We start from the raw sequence: 24,057 nt of genomic DNA, 5'->3' as shown, positions 1-24,057 counted from the left end.
CCACTGAGTTTCAGGCCGTTCCTCTGGTCTTCCAGCAAGGGGAGGCTCCTCCTTCGGAGGCAGAGAGCTGTTTTCTGTCCCTACTGGGAAGAATATCGATGAGGCAGCCAGAGCTGGGTCGATTCCCTGAGCTGCCTTCTGGGGTTCTGGCGGCTGCTCGATGACCTCATCTCGTCAAGGTTTCAGCAGCCTTGCTCCCCTCCTCCTCCCACCGCCCTCTTCCAGCCCCGTCCTTTGGAAAAGGTGAAGGATGGAGTGTGCAGGAGGCTAAAATCCTTCTATCGATCTGTAGTCTGGAGAGCAATTAACACAAGCCTTCCAGTGCTGCTCCATGACCCGAGCCCTCTCCCGTGCATGGGAAGGTGGGGGGGGCATGCACAGGGAGAAGTGGGAGAGGGGTTGGAGAGTGGTAGCAAAACTGATTAAACCTATAGGTGGGCTGACTTCCAAGTGGGTTTGCTTTGTGCACTGGTCTCCCAGTTGGCACCTGAATTGTCTCCTGCGGTGTCAGGAGCAAAAACTCGTGTGTCTCTGTGCAGCAGAGAGAGCCCCATTGCAGCCTGGCTGCTGGATTTGCAGCAGAGGTTTCCCTTACTGGGATGGTCAGAGGGGTTGCTCTCCCTGACCCGTTCAGCCTTTGGCTTCTCTTCTGAAGCAGCTGGATATCAGGAGGAGGGAGGGAAATTATAAATGGATTGCGGCATGGGTGGTGAGGGCTTTTACGTGGACACCTGTCTACAAGACACTGGCCTGGGACGATGGATTCTTTTCAGTCTCTACACGCTGGGCCCCATCTGGTGAAATGCTCTGTAATCCATTACCAGTCTCTCGGACCATCATTTATCATAGAGCAAGACAGAGGAGGCCTGGCAGGGAATAGATGCTGCCCTTTATGCATCCTCGCAGTCCAGCAGGATCCAGTGACATGTCATTATTATAATAGAAGGTGCGTCCCTTCTAGCCACTTGGCACCTATTTGTTATCATTCCCTAAACTGCCAGAGCGGTGGCGAGTGGGTGCAGCCATGCACAGAGACGGAGCAGACGGTGCAGTATCTTCGTGAGGAGGGATGGGAGGAAGGACAGGAGCCCTTCTGCTCCAGGGACTGTAAAATTAGAAAGGGCCAGTGACTGGACGCAGTGTGCTGAGGGCCGGTCCTGTACTAGTTGCAAATTAGATACACGCTGAGGCCAGAGGGACCAGCGTAATCAGCTACTGTGTCGTCCTGCAGAAGTCCGTCCTGGGGTTAGGCCTGCATCTGGTGACTTCAGACCGGTGACAGAGCTGAGGTGGGAGCAAAAGGGCGAGGGGGGACACACCTGAACACCAGGCTCCGCGACCCTGACTTCAGGGGTGCTGAGTACACAGAATGGTGACTGAGTCTTTGGAGCTACTAGGGCTGAGGTCTTCTGCAGGCACCGTGAGATTTTGGGCTTTTCTGCAGGGAACGGGGGTGTTTTGCCTCTAACTTCAGTGGAAATAGGTTTCCACCCTCTAGCTTTTAAGTTCTGTGGCACAGAAATTGCTAATAGGCCAGAACCCGAAGTATTGGTATTTACCTTCCCCCTCCCAAGAATATTTCCACCAGTCAGTCCCTGTTTCCCTGGTATAAATGGGAAGGGAAAACAAACTCTCCGAGATAAATATTTTGGCCATATTAGATTTCTCTGTGTGTGGGTACGTGGAAAATATTTCTTGTTCCCATACAGCGGGCCTGTCTTGCCCTCAGACTTGGACACAGCAGGCTTACTGTGCGCATCTGTGTGCGTCTTGACCTCTCCCTTCCTTTCTTCTGGGGGCACGAAGAGACAAAGGAAAGAAAACCACAGAGGAGAGAGGCTTCTGTAGGAGAAGCAGTTGCTAGCCCAGCTCTGCTGGCGATGTCAGTAACCCTGCAAATGATCTCGTGTTGGGTGTGGTTCCAGGATTGCCAGCACGTGTGCAGGAGAGGGACCGTAGGGAAGCCTTAACACCTTTCCCCTCATCCCTGCTAGTTGGGAATGCAGCATCTGGGCTAAATCTCTCCCCTCTGCTGGTGGGGACCTGGCAAAGTGTGTGTGACTGGCGGGGACTGACCAGCCTCTCTCCGTGCAGGCTGAGGTTATACCCTGAGGATGGGTCTGGCTGGCTGGTGACTGGAGAATTCATTCCCAAGCGCTGTGTTGCTGCAATTCAATCCTTGGCTTGCTTTTGGAATAAGGAAGTACCTAATTTTAAAGCAGTTGGCTGTTACAGTCAGATCCCCTCAGAGACGCTTGCTCTGGCTGCAGATGGAGGTGTCTCGCCCGAGCATTGACTGTGCCTGGAATAATTGAGTTCAGTTTCACTTCCTCTATTTACCAAGCTGCAGCCACTCTTCCAAAGAGGAGAAAGGGAATTACCCCCCACCCTGAGAAAGAAAAACCCTCCCCCGAAACAGCAAAAAAAAAAAAAAGGGGGGGGGGGGAAGCCCTCAGCCATTGGAGTGTTTTGTGAATTTTAACATAAGCAGCTGTGAGTTTGTCTCCTGGAAAATGGAATGCAATAGGAATGAGAAAGAGGGCTCATGTCCATCTGTCTGTCTGTCTGGTAGCTGGCGGTGGCGAGGGGAAGGGAAGCGCTCGCTGGCTCTTTGGCAACGGCCTCTGCCTCCACCTCCTGTGCTGACAGGCGCCTAGCTCGCAGGAAAGCCGGTCGTTTTCTCTGCAGCTGCTATCAGATGCACAAAAGTATTTGAAGCTTTTTCTAGCTGGAAAAAGAAGGGGTGTGAAGAGAGTGAGGAGCTGCCTGGCCTCCAGCGGGGCACGGGCTGGCGAGGCGGGGGGAGACGAGCTCTCCGTGCTTGGCACGTCAGTTCCAGGCAGAGCTGTCCCGGGGAGCAGCAAGCGGAGCGTGTTGCAAGCCTGGTACTTAGGCTGGAGGGGAGAGGGCCCTGTGCCTGCAAGAAGATTGTGGTAGAGACTACGGATGTGCAGGAGGTGTGAAAAGTCCGGTTGTTGCCCACAGCGAGCGCCCTGAGGGTCCCGGGCTGGTAAGAAGCGCTGGCAAGGAGGTCTTCAAAGACGTGCCAGAGTCCCCGAGGCATGGGGGGAGAGAGAGAGAGGGGCGGTCCTGTCCCCGCTCCAGAGGGACAGGTAGAGCTGGCAGAGGCAGCAGGCCTTGGAGGGCTCCTGTCTCTCCAGCCAAGACGTTCTGGCACCGGGATTGGCGCTTGTCTGTTTGCGCTGGCCCGCGCGTGTAAGGAGAGATGCGGACTCATCCCCGTTTGCTGAGGGGCGTTTGGGAGCAGAGGCTGGCGGTCCTCGTACGATTGCTGCACTAGGAGACCCACGTTGACTACCCGGTGCTGCGCAGGCGGGTGTGGGCTGCAGTTCTGGTTGAAGCAGACATTGCTGTCTCCTTCCCCGAGAGGAGGTGGCACGGCGGGAGGGGAAGTGGTGGTGCAGCTACAGGAACGGTGCGGAGGGCGAGGCTGGGAAGGGAAGCAGGAAGTTGGGAGCGGAAATGTAGTGGAAATGATTACATAGCGTCTGACTGCTTCTTGTGCAGACTGCTGCTGTTTTAAAAGCATCTTATTGGCATTATAACTTCCTCTGTAAATCCTGTCCTTTTCCTGTTACCTTGGACTGTGCTGGTGGCTTTGCCAACTAGCTAGTGGAGGCTCAGCGTGCGGCTTTGCCGTTTGCTCTTTCTGCGCCTCTTGCCTCTGACCTGGTGCGTTCCCCCAGGGAACCAGCCGCTTCTCCTCCTCCGGGCTTGTGCTCCCCACCACGATTTTCTTGCATCCCGCTTTATCTTGTCATTAGTTGCAGAAGTGCTACCCGACCTGCTGCGGACAGAAGCGAAGGAGTCACAGCAAGGGGTTACGTCCATGGTGCTGATCAAATGCCTCAGGAAAAACCTTAAGCCTACAGGACAGATAATTTTGTCGTGATAGACCCCCGGGAGAAGTGTTTTTTTCTGGTAATGTCTTGCTTCGTGCCCTGAAGCATAACAGTTCGTACCCCTCATAACTGCTTTCTCTACCCACCGTAATCATGGATGCTCACATGCCTGTAAATGTCCTCTTGATCTCTCGGTCTAGATGTTATCACGCAGCAGTGAGTTCCACAGGTTGATAATGCCTTCCCCCCACCCTCACCCCGAAGTGGTGTTTTCTGGAACTAGGTTTCTTCATTACTTGTTTCTGTGTTTTTCCCTTTTACGTGCTACAGTAGGTAAGAGTTACCTGGCTGGTGTTTCTCTTGCCTTTTCTTATTCTCTGTGCCTCTCCTCCAGCTCCTCTCTCGGCTCCAGCCCGGTTTTCTCCCCATGTGCACGTCCCATGCTGTCAGGCACTGGCGATGCAGGGCGGCAGGGGGGCTCTCTTCCACCCTTTTGGAACCCATCACCTTCGTCTCTGCTGACAGGGCTGGGACCTGAACCGCTGTTGCGTTTCGGAGAATTGACATATCGGCTTGAACTGAGCTGTGCTGTCTTCGGAGTGTCGCGGGGGCTGGCAGGGGTCATCCCGTCACCCGTCAGATGCTCGGCCAGGAGAGATGCCCAGCTCCTGCGGTGGTGGAGTGGAGGGCAGTGTATTCTGAGGCAGCGGCTGTGTTGGGGCAGACGGATCCGATGGATATTTCGGGAGCTGGGGTGGATTGAAAATGAACGCTTTGAAAGAGCAATATGTTAATTCTCCAGTGATTCACACTCCGGGCAAGGCAGTGGGCCACCAGGGAGAGGTGCCGGGGCCTGTTATCATTCGGAGCACGTAGCCAGGAGAAGGGTTGGGGGAAAGAAACCCACAGGGCAGTCGGAGTTTTCCGCTTTGCGGTGCATGTGGAGAAACACTCCTTCAGGGTTTTTTCTTTTCTCTCCCCTCCCCCCGTTTCTTCCCCGCAGCTGAAGAACATTAAACACATGAAATGCATTAGCCAGGATTTTTCCTTTCCCCTGCCCCCCTTTCTAAGCAGGGGACCTCCAGGAGGAAGAGGCCTATGAATTGACCCTGCCCAGTGCTTTAATTGACAGGTCATTAAAGATGAATGTGTGGCTAGAGAAAAATATTCAGATTGCAGTCTAGTTGTTGTCCATGTGGGATTTTAATGATTTATGTTTCTTTCTCCTCCCCTCCTTCCTACCCCCCCCTAACTCCAAACAATCCAGGCACCATGGGAGGTCTGTTTCTGGATGGTGAGGAAAGCCCTGCGCTGGAAGACATCAGCAAATGGACGGTGGAGGACGTATGCAGCTTTGTGTCCAACTTGTCTGGCTGCACCGAGTACACTCAGGTAAATCTCGTTTAACGGCCTCAAGAACATCACAGGAGGAACGTCCTCCCTGCAGGCCCCGATTCTCTCTCTCTCCCATCTGTGCCTATTTTACTTGCACTGTCCCTCCTAGAAGGTGTATCTCAGAGCCCTGCAGGGCCTGCAGCTCTTTGATTTTATTTTTTTTTTCTAGTGGATTGTTAAATAGCTACTTGGTGCCAGTGAAGACGCCGAGAAGGTGTGTGATGGGGCTTGCAGATGGAGAGCAATAAGGAGAGTACAGTGGGAGAGGATGGGAGTAGGGGCGAGGTTAGGAGCAAGCATCTGAGTTGCAGGGTTGATCGTGATTCGTGGCTTAGCGTCAATTCTCTCGCGCTGTCCAGCTCATGCTTTTAGAAGCTGCCCTGTGCTCTATCGCAGAGCTGACCACAGCGGTGGCTTTGTGTGGAGCAGCTGCACTGAGGGGTGGGCTGTCAGGTGGTCCCCAGGATTGGGGTGGGCAGCTCGGCGTACCAGCCAACCTGGCAGAAGGTGCTGCGTTCTCTTGCTGTGCCCAGAGTATTTAGGGGACGGAGTGGGGTTGCGAGAGGCCCTGGCCGCACAAGCGTCAAAGTAACTTCTCTGTTTACACTGTAGAGTGATGGCGACTGTGATTTTCAAGCTCATTACAGCAGAGTTGAAACATCCATCAGTAACGGGGGCTTCATAAAGCCTGCTCAGTGTGAGATCGTGAGGTGCAATACAAAAAGCAACCCTGTGTTTTTTGGTTCTGCATCTGCTCGAGTCCATTATAAATGCCCCATTGAGAGAATGCACCAACTGCGAAGGCACAGATTCCTGAGCTGTCTGGGACAGCCTTGTGAAGAGGATATAGTGTGCTTAGAAGGGAGGGACTGAAAGTAGCAGAGATAGAGAGGCAAAGGGCCAAAGTTCAGGACAATCCAGCCTTTCAGCAGAGAGACATCCTAGGCTGAGAACAGGTCTCAAAGGGGAGGAAGGAGAGCAGGAGTCGAACTTTCCAGACATGCCGCTTCAAGAGAGGAGCTTCCCTGACTCACAGCAAAGGAGTGCAAAGCTGCGCTTTGCCATCCAGGCTGGCTGAAATCCAATTTCTAAAAATCTGCCGCCTCCCCCTCTTTGGCCCTTGCTGTCTCTCCCTCTGTTAGCTGTGGTAGGCAAGCATCCTCTCCCAGCACTTATGCCCACCCCCAGTCATTTTGAGAAGGGTAAAGCTCAGCACCCCTCCTTCTGCTGGGACCGCCTGTTAGGAGAGCAGTATCCCAAGAGTGCGTATCTGGCTCTCGGGAAGTGATTCCCTTTAGGTTATGCTGATTTGGCAGTTGTGCCGCAGGGAAAGGTGCGTGCTTTTGCATCCCTCCAGAGGGGATGGGGAAGTGGAAACCTGGAATTGCCCCACGCCTCCCCCTTCTTGCTCAGGTGACAGGATAATGTGCTTTCAATCTCAAGTCTGTACTTTGTTGTCCCCTAACCGTGATAATCCCATCACAACGTGCTTTGTTAAAACCACCTGTAAAACCAGTGCTGCTTTGGAGCAAACAGCTGTGCATGCATGCGAGAGGCAGTATTTAGGAAAGTGAATGCTTGTTACGGAGATGGGGTACGTGTACTGTTCCCCAAGAAGAATGACAGAGGTTTGGGTTGCGCTTGGGAGAGGATCAGGGTGACCGAGTGTGTGGAAGAGAAGAAGGGTCAGTGTCTGATTATGGAGAGAGGGAGGGAAAGGACACTGGTTAAAAAAAGATGGTGGACGGATGGGTGTTTATGGGAGCGAGAAGCAGCAGGTCTGTGTGCATAGAGGGGAATTTAGGAGCTGGGTTTAGTGAGGATGGGGGGATGGGTTCAGGAGCATCCATGTGTGGGCTGCAGTATGTGTTGGAGAGAGCTTAAGCAAAAGGCTCTAAAACTAAAATAATACAGCTACTCGCATTCTCTGGTACCCCCCACCCCAAACAGTGTGCTCTTGCAGTGATGGCATTGCAGTTTGTCTGCATTCCTACGCTGGGGAATGAAGATCAGAGTTGCCTGGAAGCTTCTGAATTAGGCCGGGAGGAAATGTGCAGAAATCTTTAACGCAACCACTTTGCAGAAGGATCATCCATTTACACCTTCCATGCCAGCTCCCGGTATACCAGTGGGGAAGAAATCAATAGCTTGCCGAGACAAAGGTTCAGCAATCTTCTCAGTGTGTTGCAAACAAAATGTTTTACGATAATGGGAGCCGCTGTAAACAGCCTCCTGTCGCGGCCTTGCTATGTTGCATTATGTAGGGGGTGCATGGCTTAAGGGATGATGCGTTTTTATGCACTATGGTTATATGCTTAACAGGTTTTTTACTATGTGAAAATGCCAGTGTTCAAGGGCGACCCAGCTCCGTGGCTCTAAACTGCAGAGCCGTCTGTGTTCTCTTCTCCAAAACCACAGCTGCCGGGGAGGTCTGGCACTGGTCTGCAGGCTTCTCCTGCCAGGAAAACCCAGCAAGAGTTTGGTGGTATGCTGTGCATTTAGAAACATGTTTCAGACAAACAAGAAAACTTCAGCAAAAACAAAAGTTGCCATGCCTGATTTCAGCCCTTGACAATATTCAGCTTTGTCCCTGCAGTGGATCGGGACCGGTGGGACACCCAAGGGGGATGCTTTTCTCAAGTTAAGGCTTTTTGTGGAGGGTTTTAGTGCCGTGCGAAGGGAGGCTTTTGGCTCCCAGCCACATTGGCTTCAGAGGAAGGAATAGAAATTGGTATAGTAAGAAGTTTTGCTAGGTCAAAGACCAGAAACACATGCTACAGTCATGAGCAGCTTTGCTGGTGGAGTCCAGCAATAAAAAACACTTGCAACAGCTCAGCTGCCTTGGCTCTAATAGCCACTGCCACTCTCCAAAGGGTTGGCTCTGGGCTACGGTGTGCTGCTGAAAAAGAAGCCATTAGAGTAAATTGAAACCCCCTCCCTTGCCATTGTGTTTAGTAATAATAATAATGCTGTGCATAAGCCATTGCGTGGAGGGGCAGCAGGATCAGGCCCCACAGACAGTTCGTTGGGGCGAGCATCCAATATGAGCTGGGTTGTGAAAAAACCCCCACTATGGAGTGGAGGTGTGGTTTAGTAAGAAAAAACAGGCATCTGACTGACATCTCCCAGAACCAAGGGGAACCTGCTGGCTAAATTACCAAATGGTGGCAGTTCACTCTTGAAGTATTGAGCCTGTACATTCAGAATAAACACCCAGGGGAGGCTGGTGTAAGTGTAGCCCTGCTCTATAGATGAAGAATGGAGCAATAAGACCACGTATCCAGACCTTAACCTTTATGACACAATATGTATTAGGTGGAAAACTCTTCCATGACCCTGTCATTTGAAATAGATAGAGGCAAAACAAAGTATTTTTTGCTGTCCTTAAGAATGTGTTAAAGTGGTATAGTTTTGCATGGCTGGGTCTATTAGAATGTGTTCATATGAAACTGCCATTTTATTGGACTATACTAGCCCTGCTGTCATTTCTGTGATTATGTGTATGCACATCACCAGGTTCTGCTTCACTCAACTAACCAGGAGAGGGGTAAGAGACTTGCTGCATTGTTAATGGAAACTCTGTGAAAGGCCAGTGCAGTTGACTCAGTAGGATCATGCCATGTTTAGTGGTACCGCTTGGCTGCCTCGGTCAATACAGTGGCACTGCAGAATTTTTTGTTAGTCCATGTTGCTGGAAGTGTTGGGGGGGAAAAAGAAAGGGCCTAGTGCTAAAACAGACCGGTGTGGAGGGCTCATCCTCCCTGATCCCAGTTGGTGTTCTGGGTATCGGGAGTCACTGCCAAACAGCACGATGGACTGCATTCTCCAGGCTGCTCGCATGTTCTAGGAATGGTTGTAATATATGACAGACAAAGGAGGAGACCAAAAAAAAAAAAAAAAAGTGCAAAACGGAGTGTTGCACATGAATCCATCTAACCTGCAGAATGTGCTCCACAGATCTGTTTATGTATTTTGCCTGGAGACTGTTTTGGAAATTAGCAGCTTTGAGAAGGAAATGCATGAACAAGCAAGTTCCTCCTTTTCAATTGCATATGCCTCACTGAAGACTGCAAATACTTTTGAAGTCTACTGGGTCAACTTTTTCCAAATATCCACACAAGTGTGAGTGACCTAGGATTTGCCAAAATTTAGATTCTTATCTTTTCTCCTATATCTTCTGCCCTTTTTGGAGTTGGGATAGGGCCCCTGGGCTTGTCACTCTTCTTTCTCAAATCTGCTATCATATGCTATCAGCTGGGCTTACTCATAATGTTGCACTTAGGTCAGCTGTCAGCTGTTTTGGCTGCTAAACCTGGGGATGTTCCCCAGAGAAAAAAAACTTCCATGCCCCATCCCAACATTAAAAAAAAAAAAAAAAAAGTATTGCTTTATCTGAACTGGCCCAACCAGCCCTAATTCACGTTCCCACATGTGTCTCCTTTTGTTTGTTGGCTCCTAGCTGTGGATACAGGACTGTATATACCTCTCGTGTATTAATATGGGCCTACTTCACCACTGAGACTCCTAGAGTCTACCTTTTCTACCAGTGCACTTCTGTGCAATGGCAAGACGAGCGCATCAGATATGTCACTGGCATTTCTAAGCCTGGACCTGTGTTCTGGTTTCTTGCAGGTATTCCGAGAGCAGGCTATTGATGGTGAGACCCTGCCCCTCCTGACGGAAGAGCACTTACTGAACAATATGGGGCTGAAACTGGGACCTGCACTGAAGATAAGGTCACAGGTAGGAAAACTTCCTACGTAGTAGCAAGTGGCACGCTTTAAAGTTGTCCCTAGCCAGAACAGGGCTGTCAAGAGACCTGGTTTATTGAATATAATTTATTAAGCAGTAATTGTTCATTTATTTATTTGTAATTCTGGTTTCAAGAAAGCTTGATCTGTCCTCCAAAACGCTCCATTTCCTCATCTGGAGCCAGTCGCATAACTGCTTCAGGAACAAAACATGGACAGTATTCAGTGCCCAGGGGCAGAAACAAATGGTTCAGGACAAGTGGTGGGAGGGAGAGACAGGGATGCAGTGGGAAACTCCTAAAATGGACCAGCTCCTGCTAGAAAAGACATGTCAGGCTGTTCCCACAAATACCGGCCAGGAAAGAAGGAAAGCTGTAAACGGGTGAGGCAAGGTAGATGGTTTCAAATCAGTTGAACCTGAAAATAGTCATCCCAAAGTACCAAAAGAACTGGGTAAAGCCATCTTGGGAACCAGTTGTCTTTTTTTTCTAGACTGGATGCAAGTCCTTGCGCTGCTCGTTTTCCTTGTAACTAGATGGCTCTTGGCGATTCTCCTTTTTAGTGAGGCTTGAAGCACAAATGCATTTAACACATCTCAGCATCATCTGTTGATTACTTTCCCTCCCCAGTGACTAATGGACCAGCTCTTTCCCTTCTCTGCTGTGCTAGTAATAGACTGCTGTAACATTTTTATCTCTTGCTAGTCATAGTTTACTGGTCTTGCTGATGGGCCGTGCCACCCCCTCCCACAGTGCACCCCCCCCCCTTGTGCTATTCACTTGTATTTTGATACACTGGAAGTAGAAATGGTATTTGCCTTTGTTGAGTTAGTCAAGTTCTCTCTTTTAGGCGACTGTATTTCCTCCTCAACAGATTAGTTTGCTGTTGTGCCCGTATAGTGATGTTTCTTCTTCTCAAAATACCTCCCCCCCCTGCCCCCCCCATGACTTGGCTCCCAAGTCTCTGCCTGTAGAGGTCTGGTTTCCTAACACTGCTTTGCTCTTCTCCTGCCTTCCCTAGCTGGCAGTCATGGTGACTTCCATTGCAGTTGCCTCCACTGCCCCTTGGTTGGACTCAAAATCTAGAACAACATCTCCGCTAGCTTCTTTTTTTTCCATTTAATGATCAGAAGATAGCTTCTGACACATGTCAAGAACAGGCTGTTCTATTGTATGCCCTAGGGGATTATGTCATGCAAATAGTTGTGACAGTAGTGTGCATGTGCACATACATGGGTTGCACAGATAGTCACTATTCTGGCATGGTTTCCCTAACCCACAAGCTATACATTTGTTACATTATGTTAAAACAATAAGAGCAACTTTACTACTTTCCCTACAGCCCTCACTGTTTATGAGGGGTCTAATAAAAAGGTTCTGTGGGCAATTGTTCCCTGTGGGTCAATTCAGTAGGAAATAAAACTCTTATGTTTCTTAAAAAACAGAGAAAGCCAAATAGCTCAGACATTCTTAGATCGGATTTGGTGGGGGGAATGTGAGATATGGGCTGAAACTAGAAAAACCCTGCTTCAATTTAATCAATAGTGTTTAAAGTTCTATAATAAGGCATGGTTGGGGGGGGGGGGGAGTAAGTGGGGAGCAAAGTCCTGATGTTGCTAACTGAATAATGCTGCAGTTGTCTGGTTTGAACACAAGCTTGTGTTTTTGTTTAAGCTTAAATGTGAAACAGCTGTGTAGGTGCTGGAAAGTTGTGGGGCCTTTGGCCCTTGCTGGGAGGCGAGAACTGCTTCAGGAGAGTTTTCTTCAGTACTGCAGAAGAAGGGAGAGGCTGCAGGCTTATAGTTTCCTGTGCAGTTAACAGCAGCCACCCTGTAGCCAGATTTTTTTTTCCTCCCTCACCCTGTTGTCCCAGCGCCCCTGTAAGAGCAATTCCTGCTCTTCAGAAGTGGACATCATGTACTGTCCTGCTGTTCAGTACCCTGGGCTGGCTTAGCAAAAGGAGAGCAGAAGAGTTCTATCAAATTGTCTGTCCAGTGGTGCCTGTTAATGAAGTAACAGAATTGGTAGGAATCAATCAATCAGCCCTCTTCACCTGATACACCTTCACCTGAAGGCAGCTACAGACAGGCATGTTCCCAACATCTCATGTAGCTGAGATGACTTAGGAACTGCTGCTTACCACCACTGTGTTTCACTCATGAAGAGGATGAGCTGCGGTCCACAGAAGACGAAGAGCACTATCCTAGTTGTCCATGCAGCCTTATCCAGCCGGGTACACAGGCTGCAAGTTTCCATAGTCCCCTCACAAGACAGCGATACCCTATTATTTCAGATCAGAGGCTGGACTTCGTTCAGCTTTGGGTTGCGCGCTTCCTTTCAGCCTGCACCTCTGCAAGGCCTTCAGTCTCGTTCTGGCCAAAGAACACAGATGCACGCAAAACATGCCACAGAAAAAGGGCCTGCACTGCATGTCCCAGCACATCTTTCTTTAGCCTACAAGATGTGATCTAGGGTAGACCTTGCAGCTGCAGCTGTACTTCAGTGCCATTTTGCCACCCTGCATTTATTCCTCCCCCCCCCCCCCTTTTTTTTTTAAATAGGTTGCCAAGAGAGTGGGCAGAGTTCTGTACATGGCAGGCTTCCCCATGGCTTTCCCGCTGCAACCTCCCGGTTTACGGCCACCGGAGCGGGACCTGGCCCCAGCTGATCTCCGGCCATCCTCCACAGGCAGTGTGGCCTCCCCCTTCAGCAGCGGCCTGCCCTCCGCCAGCCGCGTCTCACCAAAGCAGGAAAACGGAAACCCCTCCATCATTGCTGGGATCAATGACACCACGAAACCTCCATCTTAACTGCAGGACAGCTCTTGACTGCTTCTGGAACTGAGATTCAGTTGAACAAACTGAAGGTAATGCATTTGAGAGACCAGGAGAGCCTCCCTCAGCAGTGTGAGACACAGGAGTGAGGAAGGGAGGTTTTTAATTTTTTTGCTTTTTGTTTAAAAAAAAAAACCCCAACCCACACAGAAATTTTAAAAACTGTAAAAAGGGAAGGAAAGAAAACTATCCAAAGATGTACTGAGAAAACACAAGTGAAGAGAATATGATTCTAGAGGATGGCAGCTGCATTCCCATTCCCTTTCACACCCCTTCTTGCTCACCAGTCTGAGATGGAGAGCCGTGGACAGGGAACGAACGCTTTTCTTTGCCTTCAAAGAAACATGGCTTTCAGGAACTTCTGGGTGTGACTACAAGCAGGGAACAGGCACTGCTCCTCCCAATGGTACTCAGCACCCCTGAGCAAAAAACCCCATCAAAAATGAAACCAACCACCTTCCCAAATATCTCCTCCTCCCTGGAAACTGTACTCAGTTCCTCATTCAGGTGTCTATGCATCTCTAGCAACTTTAAAAACAATACCAAAGACAGACAAAAAGAAAAAAAAAAAAGAGAAAAAAGAAAAAAAAAAAGGCAAGTTCCGGTCCATGTTTACTTCAGTGTGGATGGTACGGCACAGGCGGCTCAGTGCTGTCCTACAGGCTAGAGGCTGCCCTCTTCCCTGGCACGTTGTCCCTTTCAGCGCACACACAATGGACTCTGCCTGTGCTCTAGCCCTGCAGAGGTAGTTTTTTTTTTTCATTAGGTGTTTTGTTTTAAAGAGAAGAAGAAAAAAAGTGTGTGCTTTGGTGGGATGAAGGGTCACAGGCCTCACTCCATTGTGGCCCCCTCCCTCCTTCACGTGTACAACAGACTCATTTATACATTTGGGGTGGGTTTTTTTGTTCGTAGGGTTGTGTTTGGTTCTTCTTAAAGCCTTGTTACAGAGGTGGATGTAGTTGCACATTCTGGCCTGCTGTGGACCACGAGACAGATACCTGTGGGTTCCCAGAGGAGGGGGAGGGATGCTGGGGGATTCAGGCTAAAAACAATGGGTAGAGTTTTTACTACTGTGAATGAGATGGTAACTCCTGGGGGTGACCTCCTGTGACTTGTACAGTTGTGAACAACAATCACATGTGGTACTTTTCTCTCTCTCTCTCTCTCCCCCCCGCCCCCCTTTTTTTTGTTTAAACGTTGCACGTGCTACCGTTTTTCTTACAAAATAGCTTGGTGGTACATTAGCTTCTTTATATTGTAAAAAAAAAAAAAAAAGTCATTATCCATCACATCACGATAAAAATGCTTTCCAGCAATCAATTTAAATAAAAAAGAAAAACACTTAATTTACAAATGGTACCTAGCTTCCTGAGCTCCTTGCAAGTGATGGCTTTACCCAAGAAGTCTCCTTTCTTTCTTTGTGTGTACACTGGGGCCGTATGCCTTACCGCTGGTGGTGTTGATAACTCTTGGTGCAGTGGAGGGTCTCCATTTCTGGCCTAAAAGCCAATCTGAGGGTTGGTTCACAGCTGCCAAAAGGCAGACAGCACCTTGCCCAGCTAAGTTAGAGGATAGAGAACAAGACACTCCTTTCTCTTTTGGAAGAAAAGGTAAGTTAGTTAAAACCTTTTTCTTATAGCTGGGGCCTTACAATTCTCATCTTTGCAGTCATATCCCAGGCTCCCATATGTAATTAATTGCCTGAAGACACAGCCTTTACCAGCTGTAGGAAACCTCAGTCTCAAATGCTCCTGAACCCCTAATGAAGCAGCAGGTGCTCTGGCCCCCTCAGTGGGCTATAAATGATAATGACAATAATTATGATGTTGTTAATAAAACCCAAATTACTAATTTCTGAGGTTACTTCCTCCCCCTTATGGGACAAAGGGTATCTAGCTGCATGTCTAGGAAGGGCAGGTCTAGTAATTACTGTAACTGCAGTTGGGAAAAAGAAGCCTTCTCTATCCCTATTCCTGCCGCTAAGCTCCAAAAAGACATAACAAACTCTGAATGAAGCAAACACCCCCACAACACTGTACTACAGCAGTAATTACCTGTGCAGTAATGATGTCTGGAAGCAGGAAAGGAGCAGCACTCAGCATAGGACAGGAAGACCATAATTAGCTCTCTACATACACCGAGTTGTTATCATTTACACGTGTGGGTGAGAGGGAGACCACTAACCAGGCTACAGTACATCTGGGTTTTTATCTGCAATAAGGCAGTGTTTCTGAGCTGTGGTTCTTCTGACTCTAGGAAAACAGAACTTAAAAAAAAAAAAAAGGAAAAAATTGTTCTTTTTAAATGTTTTTTTTAAAAAAGCATCTTGTCCTCTTGTGGTGTGCAGGAGTAAGGATGCCTGGCAGGGGACACGTAGGCAGTGCAGAAGGCAAAGATGACCATGTCTGCAGTTAGCTTGGCCACCCGTAGCGCTGACAGCTACTGCCCTCGCTGAATGGTGGCAGGGAAGAATAAAGATCATATTTAGTCCTGGCTCTCTGTCTTCTTTTCCAAAAATCTGCATTAACAAATAACAAAGCTCTCAAAAGGCACAGTTAATTTTCAGGAGCGATGCTGTCAGATACGCCCCAAGAATACATAACTTTTCCTACCTCCCTCAGCAAATACCCTCTATTTCCAGTTTATTTTCCAAAGATCCTGAAGAAAGAAATATGTTTCCTAGCTGCCAGTCCTGCAAACTAACAGTGGTCTCAAGAGAGAAGCTGTTTATATTTTCCCAGCAGATCACAAATTGCCCTTACCCAGCTTGAGCTACACAATGTCCTCCCACAAGTACCACTCCTACAGGAAGACATATAATGAGCTGCATCTAGAAGCTGCCCAGGTGATGCAGTGGTTGGCTTTGAGGTAATAAAGAAAGGCTGAGTGCCCAAGACAGCCTGCAGTCATCAGTACTGTTTTCAGGACTCGCAGAACAAAACAGTGTTCACCACCAGCATCAGCAGCTAGGACTGGCACTAGAAAAGAGGTGATTTTATGTCACTGTGGATAACAATAGGTCTGTTACAAAGCATAGGTTCAGACTTGTCCCTTATTTTTGCTAAGCAAATGTATCCCGTGCAAACCCAACAGCCATCACAAAATGAAGATGTTTCCTATGTGATTAGTTTTGCCTCTTCTTACTCCTTCCTGCCTGCACAACCGCCCATCTCTACCCCCCACTCTGTATCCTAAGGCGCTTTCTTAAAGTTAACTTCTTTCTTTAGCATACTTACAGCCAGCGTGATTGAACTGACTGAGCTGCTTCTGATGTTGCTGATAAAGGCTTCCATCTGCAGTGAAAATACAAAGCTCTGAAACACTCTATGCAATCCTTAAGAACTTCTTGGCAAAAAGGAGGGTTTGGTGAGGGCCCCAGAGCAAAATATGGGGCGACGCAGGTGGTTGGCTGAACAGACAGGAGGACCCTTCGACAAAAGAACTTGTCCTTCCCTTGGTCAGCTGACTTATGCTCCAGCAGGAGCTGAAACTGAACCCTATGCTATTTAAAGCAGCAGATTTTAATGAGGGCTTTTTATTACCTATACTGAGCCATTTTACTGGCCTTGACATGACGGCAATTTTACCGTTACCAAAACCATAACTGGTAGAAAAAGCTTGAAAGTCCAAGTAGCATCTCTGCTGTGTCACTGAGAAAGTCCTTGGTGGCACCTGGGGTGGCCTCCCACCCTCCATGCTCCCCAGCTCTTACCACCTCTTTGAGAACCAGCTACAGGTGCTGAAGGTTGGGTGATCCAGTACACAACAGCTCTGTAAGGGATAAGCTTGGAGGGAGTGGCTGTGAGGGCTCTCAGTCATCATCAGAGAAAGCTAAGTCCTCCACAATGTCCTCGTCTCCTTGAGCTAGCTGTTCGAGGTCAGATCGTGACATCCCACGAGTGCAGCTCCTCTGCTTCTGTGACCTTTGGGAAACCTGAGCAGGTTCCTTGCCTTCCTCTGTGGGTGGAAAGAGTGAGAGGTGTAAATCCTGCTTTACTGGGAGATGAGAGCAAGGCAAGTTGAGGCAACTCATTGCTAATTAATCCCAGACACTCATTAATTTGTTGGCGCCACTGCAGCTCCCAGATAGCAGTAGGAGAGCACTGCAGGGTGCTCGGCTCTGAGGTACTTGGGGCAATAGGAGAGGAGACCTAACTAACCTGTGCCTGAGGCAGAAACACAAAGAACTGGGGGGGACGAGACAGGCAGCACCTCCAACCTTCAGCCCTTGCAGCTCAGGTCAGTCTTCCTCACCAGAGGTGTCAGGCTAGGCATTAAGAGCTGACAGAAAGGAGCTGTCATAGATAACAGCAAGACTCCCAAATGCAAAACTAGCCCCAAGCTCCCTCCTTTTTGAAATGATTATTTTAACAGTGGGGAGCACAAGCGAGAACCTGTTTTTGGGGGCTGTGCAGTACTGTACACGTCCCCATTCCCAGTGCCCTTCCCTCTCATTCCAGAAGTGTGGCTTGAGCTTCCTACACCTTGCTTCCAAAGGGGGCCCTGCAGACCATCTTCCTTAGGCAAAGCATCTGCTCAGCAACAATTCCTACCTCCGGTCTTACGCCCACAGGTTGTGGAGGGCGGCCTCCTCTCCCCCTCCTCAGCACTCCCTGGATCTGCTGCCAGGCTCTGCCAGTTCAGCCCACTCGCCAAAAAGGACAAAAAGCTACCGCTGGGTGCTCACCGCAGTTCACATCTTTCAAAACCGCCCTGGTGACACCGGAGCACCGCAGAAGTGCCTCTCCAGGGCACTGAGAGCATGTGCAGAGTTCTCCCCTAAGGCTCTGGCCTGCTGCAGGGTGGAAGCTGTCGTGGACACGAGCTCCTTGCTGTTCCCTTGCGCGACCAGGCTGCATGCATGTGTTTTGGTAAAAAGCACAACAGGAACGCTCAGCACACAGAGCTTAAGACTTGGGAGGGGCGGATCTGCCTGCCTGCCTGATGTCTGAAAAAGTGCCATAGGCCAGGAGCACCAGGCCTGAACGTCACTGTCACCGCACCAGTGTACCCAAGCACTAAAAGACTCTGCTGGCTCTATGCCGTGCTTCTACAGGCCACAGTGAAGGAAGCTGCCATTAGGGGTGAAGGAAGGGAGGATCAGAGTTCCTGCTCCCCCAGACACCAAGGAAGGCTGCTTTTCCTTCAGCTCGTCTGAGTACTCCAGTAGGCAGAGGGGGAAAAAAACTCCCTCTTTATCCTTTACAGCATTGTTAGAACATGCATCAAATACCCATCTATTCTCGGCGCCGAGGTTTGGGTGTGCATGCCAAGCCACAGCCATCTGCCACGCTAAATCAGTCAGATTTTGCTCTCACTTGGACTCTTTCCCCCTTCCTGCTCTCCCTGCTCCCCAAACTAGTAAAGAAAGCCTGCACACAGGAGCTTTTGTGGCTGTTCCCCACAACCACACATCACGCGCAATGGCACGCTGAGGAGCGGAGGCTTGGCACTCTAATACAAAGGCCTAAGCAAGTGGCGCACAAAAACCAGCAGAGGAACACCACAGCTGCCAGAGCCCCTGGCAGGCCCAGCTTCCGTCTGCTAAGTTAGCAGAGTGACTTGGCAGACGCAGGCAAGACTGAGCCGAATGCGGTTAGCTGCACTGTTGGGGTGCCGAGCAGGCTCTCTAGCTGGCTGTGGCTCTGCGCAAGGGACGGAAGGGGAAGATAACTCTCTCCTTAGCTGCAACAAAGCCTGGCTTGGCATCTAGCACAGGCCCGGTGACGGAGCTGGCAGGTTTCTCGGTAGCCATTCAGATGGCTGTTCTGGCCTGCTAGGAGCACGCTGAACTGGTAGCCCCTCACGCTGCTACCCACCGCTTTTACCGACTCTCTGGACAGCAGCTACTAACTGGCAGAAGCGATCGGGACCAAGCACAGAGCGAAGCCAGTGGTTCTAGCAGGGTCTGTACACGTACTGGCAAATACCACTGTTTCAGTGCAAAAACCCCACACGAATGCAGGACTTGGGCAAGATCTCCTACCAGTCCTATCCTGGGAGGAGCTGTTGAGAAGCAGCAACTAAAAGGTTACACCTGTGCAGCACCCCATCCATACATACCCCAGGCACTGCTCAGATGAAAAGTGAAAGCCCCATGCATGTGTAACCTGTGGAGAGCCTTGAAGCAAGGTTTCTGTACCCTGTTGGGGTGGGCTGTACTTCAAGAGTGTTTGAGCCTCTCTGCAGGAGGCCCCTGAAAAGAGATGAAAGGGACTGGTGGCTTGTTAGAGCAAGGCCTGCAAAGACCTTAACCCTTTCGCTCTCTTCTCAGTATAAACTCAGAACTGCCAGGTCTCCCTGTCCAGGGTGTGTGTGTGTCTGTGTGTAGAAGTCCCTCCTGACACCCTACAGCTCAGAACAGCAGCACAGCAAGAAAAGAGGAGACGGTTCCTTTGTAGGGGAGCCCCCAGAATGCTAAGGAGCCTTCGGTTACCAGTGCCGTCAATAATTCCCTTCCCCTTTGCCCAACTGCACTACTTACCATCTGAGTCACTGTCGTCTTCCAATTCTTCCTCATCCTCCTCAATTTCATACCTTCCTTCTTCTTCATCATCATCCTCACCATAGTCCTTGCTGCTTGCTTCTGAACTGTCGTCTGATGCCTGCTTGGCTTTGGCTTTACCTGCAAATATTTTTACTACGTAAATGGAAACGTAAAGAGCAGCACACGAGCATACATGCAGGCAGTATATGCAAAGGGCAAAGTACCACCATCCTCATTCATCCTCAGGAGTACAGTCATATACACACTAAAGGGGAAATTTACCATTTTTCTCCAAAAGCCAAGTCCCCTTGCACTAGAGGCCCAGAGAAGGATGCATTTCGTTTCAGAGGCACCTGCTAGAGGCCAGGAAGGCCAGGACACAGAGAGTCTGAGAAATCACCTCAGAAGCCCATAGCAGGGTTTTACTGCTAAAGCCCAGGATTTGCTGCTACCTAGTACTTACGGAGCACCACCGGCGCAGCACCCACGCGTCTGTCATAAACCTGTCTGCCCTGCTCAGAGAGACATGAAAGCTAGGAAAGGATGACAGACAGAAGAGTACAATGAGAAGAAATGGGCCTACTGAACAGACATGAGAAAGGAGAAGGAATAAGTCACGAAGCTGAGACCAGAGAAGGGCGGTTCCACTCAGAAATGGTGCCCGTGTATACCCACCTCCACCCCCCCCATGGTTATACGCAACTGAAAACAGGTAGATTCTCTGGTTCAGGGCATCCTTGTAAACCTCTCTTGGCTTTATTCCCTCTGTTAGTCACAACAAAAAGGTCTAGGAACAGATATTGCTGCAAATTCTCTCTGCAGATGGCTAGCCAGGTCCAAGGGAGCCTGGGAGGAAGTATTCAGAGTCTCTGGGTGCTTGGCCTGTGGGAAAATCATCTGCCTCTGAGCCTCTGGAACGGGACTTCTCTTATTCATGTTGAGTTTGCTTCAGTGGAGGATTGCTTCTCCCCTCTCTCCCTCCTCCGGACAGTGTGAGTCACCAGGCATTTAAATGACAGAATACAAATTCTGTACAGAGGGAGCAGAAGAACCAGCTTCTTGCCACCGCCCCTGAGCTAAGCCCAGCTCGGTGCTGCAGGTTGCCTGCCCTTGCTTACAAAACTGCTGAAGCAGCTATTTATTCACGCTTCGGACTCTGCTTGGAAACTGGCTGTACATCTTTCTCACATTGTGATTCTTGGGCCCCACCATGGCATCTATTTTTTGCCCCATCCTCCCTCCTCAGCAGCTGACCTATGTTACTCACTGAACTGGATACAGAGCCATTAATAAGCTGGCTGCTAGCATTCCCAGCTCCCCGTCATCACCCTGCTCGCTCTGCTTTCACCCATCTGTCAGCTCTGCCAGCATGCAGCCTCTGTGCAATTGCCCCCCAAGGGATCGGAAGCTACATCTCATGGACGGAGCTCTCTCGGGCGCCCGCAGCCATGCGGAGAGCACCCGCTCCACAGGAGATGGATTGCAGTGCTATTCGCTGCACCACATCATATTGATGGGCACCTGAGCAGTTCAGGCAACAACCGAGGGGCACGCTCTCATCCATCAAGCAGCCCTAGCAAAAGAACCGACAGATCCAGCTACCAGCTCATCTGAGAGTATGCAGAGAAACCAGCTGTGGGCAGGAATCGGCTACTGGGCTCTTGGGTCATTCCTGCGTGCTACGACACAGGCAGCAGGCCACTAAGACGAATTTACTGAACTTCTCCAGCCTCCTGCTCCCCTCCCCCTAAGCTCAGCCCCTGCCTCCCCTTCCACCGATGTACACACACACACACACACACACACAGAGGCCCCAATACAGCCTTCATGCAGAACTCAAGCTTCCATCTCCTGAGGCAGGAGCGTATCAGCAAGACTCCAGAAGACAATGCTTAGGGTGGTCCGGTTAACCAGTGCTTTTCCCCTCTTCCTCCTCACTCTGCCTCTAGATCCTCAAGCTGACAGCCCACAGCAGGAATTTTGCCACTAAGAAGGGCCATGATTATTCTGCTAGGAAATGAAAATGTCTGACCTCTCCTTCCACCCCCCTGGCCCCCACCAGTCTGGCATTAAATTGATGTAATATGATTACGTGAGGGATAAATGAAGAAACCTGTTCAAGTTCATTAGAGGCACACCAACACCTAATGTGGACAGATCACTCATTACAGCCAGGCCCAGAGAGATGCTGCAGCCACACTCTCTTCTCGCCTTTAATTGCCTCATGACAAGGCAGTCCAGCACCTCTTTCTAAGCCATTAATAATTTCCAGGAGCAGCCGCCTTTCCTCCCAGAGATCTGTCAGCTGGTAAATGAGAGGAACACATGAACTTCCCCACCCCCACTAGTGACACACAGATTGATCAAATCCACGCTTTTTCCTCCCCATCTCCTGGCTCTTTCCACCCTTGCCTGGTCAGGGGGACCCGAAATGTGCAAACTTGTTTCTCTCTCCTCTTCAGACCTTGCAGAGACTCAAGCAAGGGAGTCTCTCCTCCCTGCCAAATGCTTTCTCCATTCCAGAGGGCAGCTTGTCTTGATGTGATGGAATTGTTTGCGTTCACCACCTTGCCTGCCCCCTCGGGGAGGATGCCAGGGGTGTGCAATCCTGCTGAAATGAGCAGGCAGCTTTCAGCTCCACCTGCGCAAGGTAGGGGGAATCTCACCTCAGATCCACAGGATTAAAAAACAATTGCAAATTCATCACTTTCCTTCCTTTTCCTGTGCAGCCATATCTGCTGCATGCATCAATACACTGCTTGCAATTTATTCCCTGGTATGGCTGCACCACAGCCAGGTGTAGGACCCAAACAACGCAACCAGAAACAGACAGCCAACAGGCAGTGTCACCTTGTTAGAAGGACCACTATGCTCGGATCCTGGACACATGAACTCAAAGTCCTGTCTCAAAACCCCCACCTCATCTCGGCTGAGGTCTTCCAGTGCAATGCAAGAGGCACTGACAGGGAGCTAACCAGCACTCCTAACTCCCAGGTTCTGAAAGGAGCGGGTATGGATTTGTGCTGATGAACTTACTGACCGAATTCCAAAGAACTGTCCACCACCCTGTCCGTTCTTTCAGGAACCCCTAAAATAAACAGAAGTGCCAGTACTCACAGAGCAGGGGCTCAAGCCACAAAGAAACCCAACGAGACTTCTATAAACAGGACACCAGATGCAGAAACGTTTGTTACTGCTAGCCTTGCTAGGATTCAGAAAAGATTAATTCATTCATTCATTGTTGGATTCAGCAAGGCCTGCGAAGTGAGAATGAAGATTCAGATGGGTGCGAGGCTTTTTCTATCAGGGACCTGTGGCCTACAGCAAAGGCTGAAGTCAGGGTTGGGACTCAGGAAAGAAGAGACTGAAGACCTGCAAAGCTTACGGAGCTAGGGAAAAGGCTGCTGCTGTCGAAGATAAATGACTTATCGTGGTTTTGGCTGCTGTGAGGCTGCTAAGACTAAGGTTAAGGTAACAAAGGATCAGAGAGCTTAGCTACTGCTGGGTCCTGCAGGACCTGAAGGACTAGGAAGAAGGCCTGGGCCAAGGGGAGCGGATGGCCTGCTATCAGCCTTTCATCTCTGGCCTAATACAAAACTGGGGTTAGGATTCAGAAGAAGACAGGCCTAGGAGACAGGTTTATGCCTGGATCCTACATGGTCCATTAAAGCAGGCTGATGGCTGTAGCTAGCACAAAAGGGCAATCAGTGAGTTCAGTGGGCAGTAGGCTTAAAGAAAAAATAAATGCTTTTTTCAAATAATATCTACCTTAAAAGTTGTGGCATGTCTTACCCTGTTACCAGAGGATGCCGTGGAAGCCACGTTAACAGTGAGGATCAGGCACAATCAGGGAACCAGCAGATTCATCAGTGGATATTAAACAAAACGGTCTCTCCACAATCCTCAGTTCAGAACATCTCTAAGCTGCTGACTGCCCTGTTATCCCTCTCCTCAACACATGCAATTATAGTGCAGCTCTGGAGCTGAAGGGCAGAAAGATTCCAAGGCTGTAACACCTGGCTGTAGCTGACTTTCACCTCTGAATCACTCCAAGGATACCTTCCGGAGCACCTGCCCTGTGAGAATCCACTCCCACAATGTTATGCCCACACCGATTCTCCCCACAGGAACCTAACCCATCTGAATCTGCTCCCCAGCCCATGCCGCAGTTTCTCCTACCTTCCGGGAAATCTAGGATGCTTCTTATTCAACTCCAGGGCAGTCCCCAGTGGCCCCTCCTTGCCTGCTAGAGGGATGCTGTTCTTGGAGGATTCTGGAAGAAGTACCTCTGCCAGATGCTGCTGCCAGTCCCGCTCCCCAGTGGGAGGAAAGCAGGGGCGGGTGGTTCCCATCTGGGAGCAGCACCGCTGGGGCCAAGGGCTGTGCGAGCTGCAAACACCAAACCGCTGGCGGCCGTTTCCTGCAGCAGTGCCTGGGGCTGGATGCAGCGAATCTCCTCTCTCTACTACTCTGCTACGGCACAGCTGAAAATGGTGGAGGTGGGGGTGGACAAAAAAAGGGGGATGCTCAGAACAGAAGGGAAGGTAATGCACAACTGCACCAGTGCTGCTGGAGGACAACAAGATCTGCACATTACCCTCCTCCCACGTGCAGGGACAGTTTTCTTCATCTACCCTTGGTCCCCCCCAGGAATGAGTAATGGCCAACTGTGAGAATAGAGAGCTCCCCAACCTCCTCAGTTTGGGAAAAGCGTGCCATTCACTCCCT

General features: G+C 50.0%; 2 protein-coding genes across 7 annotated transcripts in view; one reads left to right on the top strand and one right to left on the bottom strand.

Annotated features, from left to right (window-relative positions):
* The window catches only part of SAMD11 (sterile alpha motif domain containing 11), a 125,180-nt gene extending 111,047 nt beyond the window's left edge, over positions 1-14,133 (top strand). For all 4 annotated transcript variants that reach the window (XM_052792889.1, XM_052792892.1, XM_052792890.1 and 1 more), the window contains 3 exons: positions 5,131-5,255; positions 9,891-10,001; positions 12,570-14,133. In XM_052792889.1, the coding sequence (XP_052648849.1) occupies positions 5,131-5,255; positions 9,891-10,001; positions 12,570-12,818 (485 nt within the window). In that variant the 3' untranslated portion in view covers positions 12,819-14,133. The remainder of the gene's footprint in view (positions 1-5,130; positions 5,256-9,890; positions 10,002-12,569) is intronic.
* Positions 10,942-24,057, bottom strand: part of NOC2L (NOC2 like nucleolar associated transcriptional repressor) — a 58,444-nt gene continuing 45,328 nt past the window's right edge. Inside the window, exons 18-20 of one of the 3 annotated variants that reach the window (XR_008236026.1) lie at positions 19,327-19,467; positions 16,079-16,799; positions 10,942-15,820 (exon numbers count right to left, since the gene is read on the bottom strand). Coding sequence is in view for 1 of the 3 variants with exons in the window: in XM_052792894.1 (XP_052648854.1) it covers positions 16,654-16,799; positions 19,327-19,467 (287 nt within the window). In the remaining 2 variants the exon portion in view is untranslated. Of the gene's footprint in view, positions 16,800-19,326; positions 19,468-24,057 lie in introns of all 3 variants that reach the window. The other 2 variants (XR_008236027.1, XM_052792894.1) reach the window with 2 other exon arrangements.

Source organism: Harpia harpyja, chromosome 7, assembly GCF_026419915.1.
Source record: "Harpia harpyja isolate bHarHar1 chromosome 7, bHarHar1 primary haplotype, whole genome shotgun sequence".
Lineage (NCBI taxonomy): Eukaryota > Metazoa > Chordata > Aves > Accipitriformes > Accipitridae > Harpia > Harpia harpyja.
The sequence above is the reverse complement of the archived record's forward strand: the minus strand, read 5'-3'. Positions and strand labels throughout refer to the sequence as shown.